Source organism: Tyto alba, unplaced genomic scaffold (genome assembly GCF_018691265.1).
Source record: "Tyto alba isolate M040663 unplaced genomic scaffold, T.alba_DEE_v4.0 Super-Scaffold_40, whole genome shotgun sequence".
Lineage (NCBI taxonomy): Eukaryota > Metazoa > Chordata > Aves > Strigiformes > Tytonidae > Tyto > Tyto alba.
In genome coordinates this window covers 9914111-9920110 of record NW_024881316.1, presented here as the reverse complement: position 1 = coordinate 9920110, position 6000 = coordinate 9914111, and the positions used below count along the sequence as shown (strand labels likewise).

At 35.0% G+C, this 6000-nt stretch overlaps 1 protein-coding gene across 10 annotated transcripts in view; it reads right to left on the bottom strand.

The window, feature by feature from the left end:
- Positions 1–464: 464 nt before the first annotated feature.
- Positions 465–6000, bottom strand: part of MAP3K7 (mitogen-activated protein kinase kinase kinase 7) — a 50892-nt gene continuing 45356 nt past the window's right edge. For all 10 annotated transcript variants that reach the window (XM_032989894.2, XM_032989891.2, XM_032989893.2 and 7 more), the window contains 2 exons: positions 5642–5757; positions 465–3606 (listed from right to left, as the gene is read on the bottom strand). In XM_032989894.2, coding sequence (XP_032845785.2) covers positions 3426–3606; positions 5642–5757 — 297 coding nt within the window. In that variant the 3' untranslated portion in view covers positions 465–3425. The remainder of the gene's footprint in view (positions 3607–5641; positions 5758–6000) is intronic.

Genomic DNA, 6000 nt, shown 5'->3' with positions numbered 1-6000 from the left:
ACTTTCTTGCAGGTTTGAGCAGAGCACCTGAGGCGACAGAGTTGCTCAAAGCGACTCAAAACAGATGTGAAGCACAATTTTGTGTTCTTCGCAGGCAAGGAGACAGTTAAGGGGTTGCCTCTGGTCTGTGGTACAGTGGCGGAAACTCTCAAGCAGTAAAATCCATTGTGAACAAAACAGAGATATTCCAGGGAATGGAATTTGAACAACGACAGACGAGTGCTTATCTTTTTGCGGAACACCCGTATGGAAGATGTGGCATTCTTAAAATATCCTGGTACTCAGTTATGAGTAGGACTATTCATCCTACACCCTACTTCTGCACACAGGAAGGGAAGAGCTAATAGCAGAAGAATTTTCTTTCGGTGGTGGGAACAACTGCATGATCATTATCCCCCACCCCATGTGGGATTCCATCGGAGATCAAGGATGCCCTGGCAAGTTCTGGGGCATTACTGCATATCTGTGGAAGTCTCTCAGATTTTATTAATTAGATTCCTGACAACGCAATAAAACCCTGCAGCAGAAAGCCACACTGCTCATTCCTGAATCATATGAAATCATTCACCATTTTATGTACAAGTTTTGAATTACAATCTTCAACTTCTCATCAGAAAAAAAAAAAACAAAAAGCCTAAAAAAAGCATTTTTGGCAGAACTGCAGTGTACAGAAGCATACTTTCAATTACACAATATCTTACAGAACACATACTGTAACAAAAAGCAGAGCCTATTACCTTTTCTGAGAAGGCAGTGCCCAGACAAAACTAAATATTTCACCTCCATGATTAGAGGAACAGCTTTAACTGGACAAGAGTACATGAAAAAATTCCTGAACACTCCAAATAGCTTAAGTGAAAAATAAAAGTACATTTGTAAACAACTTTAAAACAAGAGCCTTATGGAAATAATAAAGGTCACTGAAAGTTAGCTGTTAAAACTCTTCTTATCCCAAACCACTATATTCTGTCCTTATAGTTTTTTTTTTTTTTTTTTTTATGATACACAGATTGTGCCATACAGAACACTTCACTGAGAAATCTGGGAAAGTACTTTTAAAATTTTTGGTGGGATTAAGAAAGGGACAATTTGAAGGCAAAAGGTTAAACTCCACATTCCCTTTGAAAATTCCAAGAGCAATGTAACCTAACTCTTGAATGAAGCCAAGCTCAACAGTGCATGATAGCACAGTATTTATTTTACAGTCTGAGACCCTTTTTAATGTAAACCCTGTAGAATCATAAGCAACTGTTAGAACAGACTTCTGTATTATGTACCATTAAGTTAGCATTGCATTCACTTTCATTATTTAGACTTTGCCATAAGGTGACTTTTTATGTATGATACTGATTTACCTTACGTGTATTGGGTTTATGACAAGGCAAACTGTAAAAACTGTCCTGGGAAATGATTTTGTGTGTGTAATTATCAACTATGCATCTGAAGTTGAGCATTTATATTAATGCTGCTCTACTTCATGCTTCAGCATATGTTAAGCTGCTGATCATCAAATGTGTCCGTTTTGGCAAATGGACAGATGTATGTGAACAGCAATACTTGAGATAACTTGTGCCATTCCTAATATTACAGTTATTTTCTCTGCCAGTTACATTTTGCTATAAATATGCGTGCCCTTAAGTTGATCCCACTATCAGTTTCAGCTAACTAATCAAATTATCTGCTAAGGTTTTGGGAATGATAACCTTTCCTTTATTTAAATAAAATGAGGGAAGGGTTTTAACTCCCAAAGGTTTGCGAACAACAGGTTTATTTTCAAGACAGGATGACACTGTTCAGTAAACTGTCATCTTTGTTGTTCACAGATAAGCACAGTAGTATTAATGGGTTTTTTATCAGGTAGGCAGGAAGAGAAAATACCATGAGGTTTTTACCCTTAACGTTTTTCCAAGTTCTGCTCATGGGCTCTTATGCATAATTATTCATTTGAAATAAGCATAAGTCAAAATTCAGATTACTTCTCTTATATTTTGAGGGTTCAGCAGCTAAACTTCAGTTTTCTATTTTCCTTTTGAAAAAGAGTGTTAATAAAACCCTGCCCACAACGGAGAACACCAAGACCTTATGTAAGGAATAATTTCTCATTATATTTAGAAGTGGCTCATTTGTGTACCAGCAAATTCATAATCCAAATAATCAATCTGCAATGTAAACAAGTAGTTATTTTCTCCCATGTAATAATGGTAAATAATGACACTGATCATTACATATTCTGCTTGAGTCCATTAAATGCAATTCTTTACTCACAAAGGCAGCAGGCATTCTGTGACAGAGTTCCTTTGAACTGTGTTCAAATGAGTAGAATAACTGAGATTCCTGATGGAGATCTAAGACATTTCCCTCATTTTCTTAATAGCTTCTGTTATTTGCATACTCAACTCCATTTCATAATTTACTATTTAAAATAAATTCATTTACCCAGATCTTCCTCTCCTTTTCTAAACCAAACTTATTTACATCTATGGTAAATGCTTTTCAGCAAGTAAGTTGTAAGAAAAAAACCCAATCAAACAAGTGGTATAAAGGGAGAAAGTATTTAAAGTTCTGTATTAATTTGCTTCCTGATTTTCCTTCCAAAGATGCTAAAAGGACAAAAGCTTTAAAGGATTAAAACACACTTTCACACATTTTTGATTCTTTCTGTCTTTATACAAGGGACCAACTTCGCCCAGTGAATCACCTTCGTAACTTTTGCCCAGTAACTAAATGAAGCTGCATGTCATTCCCCCCAAGAAAGTAAAGAAAATACAGCCTTTTACTTCAAATATTTTATGAATGCAAGATTACAAGAAATATATTCGTCAAAATGCAGGGCTATCAAGCACTGAACCAATGATGCTGGCATCAGATTGCCTACCATTTTGCATGTGGAAAAAATACACTACGTCTACAGGTAAAAGGCATCACTAATGCATCATGAATTACTCTGGTCAGCCAACATCACCTCTGCAGCTTGGTGCATGATTAAGTCCTGAAAATAATTGTCATATTAATAGTCTGAGATGAGACACTGGAACAAAACCATTCTTAAACAGGAAAGTTTTTGTTTTGCTCTTATCGAGGTAACACCAAAAACTAAAAACAAGATCTTACAATTTAGCAGCCACTTTAACACTTGTTAGGCTAGCCTTCACACAAGGAGCATGCATACAGCCACTGTTCTTGCTTTAAATTGAGGGCTGTTGGTTAATTCAAGTCACTGTTTTCTCACCTTATTTGATTAACCTGTTGAACTGGATGTCCACCATAGGAAAAAAGAAAATTAAATGATGTTAAGTGTAGCAGACAAATACAGATCACACCAAGAAGCTAACACTCATGAGTTGTCATAATAAGGGATAATAATAACAATAAAAAAAGTATCAGTCTTTTCTGTGCATATTTGTCATTTGAAAGGTCCCAGGAAATCATGATGTGCCTGGCCGTTTCTGTTGCTGATTTCTGATGACCTCTAATTGTTTTTTGCATTGCTGGTAGTAAGTTGAGAGACTTTTGTTTTCATCTAACAGCTTTTTATGTTCTTGTACCAGACGGGATGTGTTTTGCTGGTCTTTTTCATCCTGGTCCAGTTCTGCTATTAGTTCTTGTCTAAAATAAACCAAAAGAAAGAGTAATTGCTATTTATAATTTACTTCTATCTGTGTGTGGATGACTTCATATGTTTCAAATCAGTATTAGCGGTCTGAACTCATGGCTGGTGATATTTTGTGTAGAATTAAATAAGTTGACAAAAAATAATCTTATTCTTCACTGTAGTCTGGGGAAAAATTCTCTTCCAAATCAAATCCACATTTAAACTTTAAAATAGCTGAAAGTCATAGCCTCCATCTCTAAAATTGTCCTTTATATAATGTCTTTCAGATGTAGTTCTACAGGTCACAGTAAAACATCTAAGGATCTACACAGAATTTCATAAATATATTCAGCTCTAATTTTGCTTAACTATGTACATTTAATAACTCAAAAGGCAACTTAAAAGACAAAATTGCAATAATTTTGGTAACATTTCAGTGAAGTGCTGTCTTCTGTTTGGACTTAAACTTTTTAAAGCAGTGAAAAAGCAGAATCAAGCGAGTTATTTTTGTAACTGTCATTTCATTTAATTTGTAAGTGTTCAATATGTTTTTTAGCAACAATTTTAGAGGAATAAACACACAGAAAAACTTGCTATAAATCATGTGGCAAAACTGATGTAGCAGTTTGCATTACTATTTGTTTATGAGGTGACAGACAAGAAGGCAAGTTGCCAACAGTATTTTATCCACAAAATAGTAGAGGAGAAAGTTCATGTTAATTAATTGTTGCCATATGGTTTGTAATTACAGTTAAAAAAACTTAATCATTCTATGAAAGTTAAGCCAATAACTACCTTAACCACCATTAAGTTCATCAATCACAATACTACTTTTTGTTTTAAGACTTATGGGTAATTATGTTCTGACTAAGGAAAAACAGTTTGGAAGAAATGCGTATGCAGACTTCCTGGAAAATAGATAAAGTAGGAATCTAAAGGTACAGAATTAACAGTTTTGAAACAGAAACACATTTTTATATCATTTATTCACCCTTAGGGACAAGAGAAATAAACCCAAAAGTTATTCATGCTAGCTTCAGTATCTCCTCATGAAGTCTAAAAATTCTAGTTGCACTTGAAAAAATATTATTCTCGGGATGCTAAGCCAAAAGTGAATAGATGATAGGAGGTCGATCTTACAAAGATTTTTTTCCCCATTCTGTATGCTATTTCTAATGAGCAAGAGGTTTGTACACACATTTTTCTCATTAGCTATTCCACAAACACCAAGGCAAGTTCCTCATTAACAACCGCTTCCCTGCAGTGGCTCAGACACTGGCGGGTAACCAACTGGTTACTTGGTCTAGCCTGGGAGTATACATGACCTCTCAGAACTGCTTCCCAGTGTCAGGAAACAGAAGTGGTGAGAAGCAGAACACAACAGAACATATTGCAAGCCGAAATTCTGAATCACCAATAACTTTGGCCTTAATCCAACAATACATGCAGTTGCTTTGCTTGTAGGTGTACACAGTGTAAGAGGAAAGAGTTTATTTCTAGTGCACAAAAGGTACACAATGGCTTTTAAGTATCAGGTCCTAAACCCCTGGTAGAAAAACATAAGATGTGTGTTAATATTGTTGTAGATGCAATGATTGACAATAGGCAGATAGAAGGTAAAAAATAACTGAAAGATGAGTAACATTGACATATTACTCAAAATTCTATAATCCATTATCCATGTGATTATCTACAAATTACAACTGAAAATCTTTTACTGGACAGCGTTGGAAATAAAATCCTAAATTTCTTCAACAGTCTGGGTCTTTGATTTGAGATGATACAAACAAACATTACTAGTATGTTACATACTCTTTAAAGTAGGACTTGTCCAAAAGAATAGTTTCAATTTTGGTTAAAAATGTCAATTACCTGCTCTAAATAACTCACCTGTACTGAGCAGCTCAGTATTTCTGGGATTAAGGCTGGAAAGTAATTATGCCCTATGGAATGTTACTTCATACAGACAGAAATAATACTCACAGATAACAGGCTTTATGTAAAAGAAACATAGAGAAGGACAGAAAAGGTTAAACACATTTCACTTACTTCCTTTGCAACAGCAATGCAATTTCTGTCTGAACTTTCATATATTCTTGTGCCATTTTGCAGTGCTGTTCAAACACAGCCATAGATTCTTTAGAGTTTGGGCACGGTGCTAGAGGCTGAAAATAAATCAGACATGTTAAAAACTAATGAACTGATATCTTAGTATATACTGTGTTAGAATGTCTCTGCAGTGTATTTATAACGTCTTTTAAAAACCAGTAAGCTCTTAAAAATAAGCGTTAAAACATGATCTGGAAAATGTTACTGCACTGATGTCAAAGTTGACTCAAACCTCAAATCTGCAGTTATTAATCAGATACTCTCTCTGTCACAAAAATCAAAGTAGCATTTAATCCCCC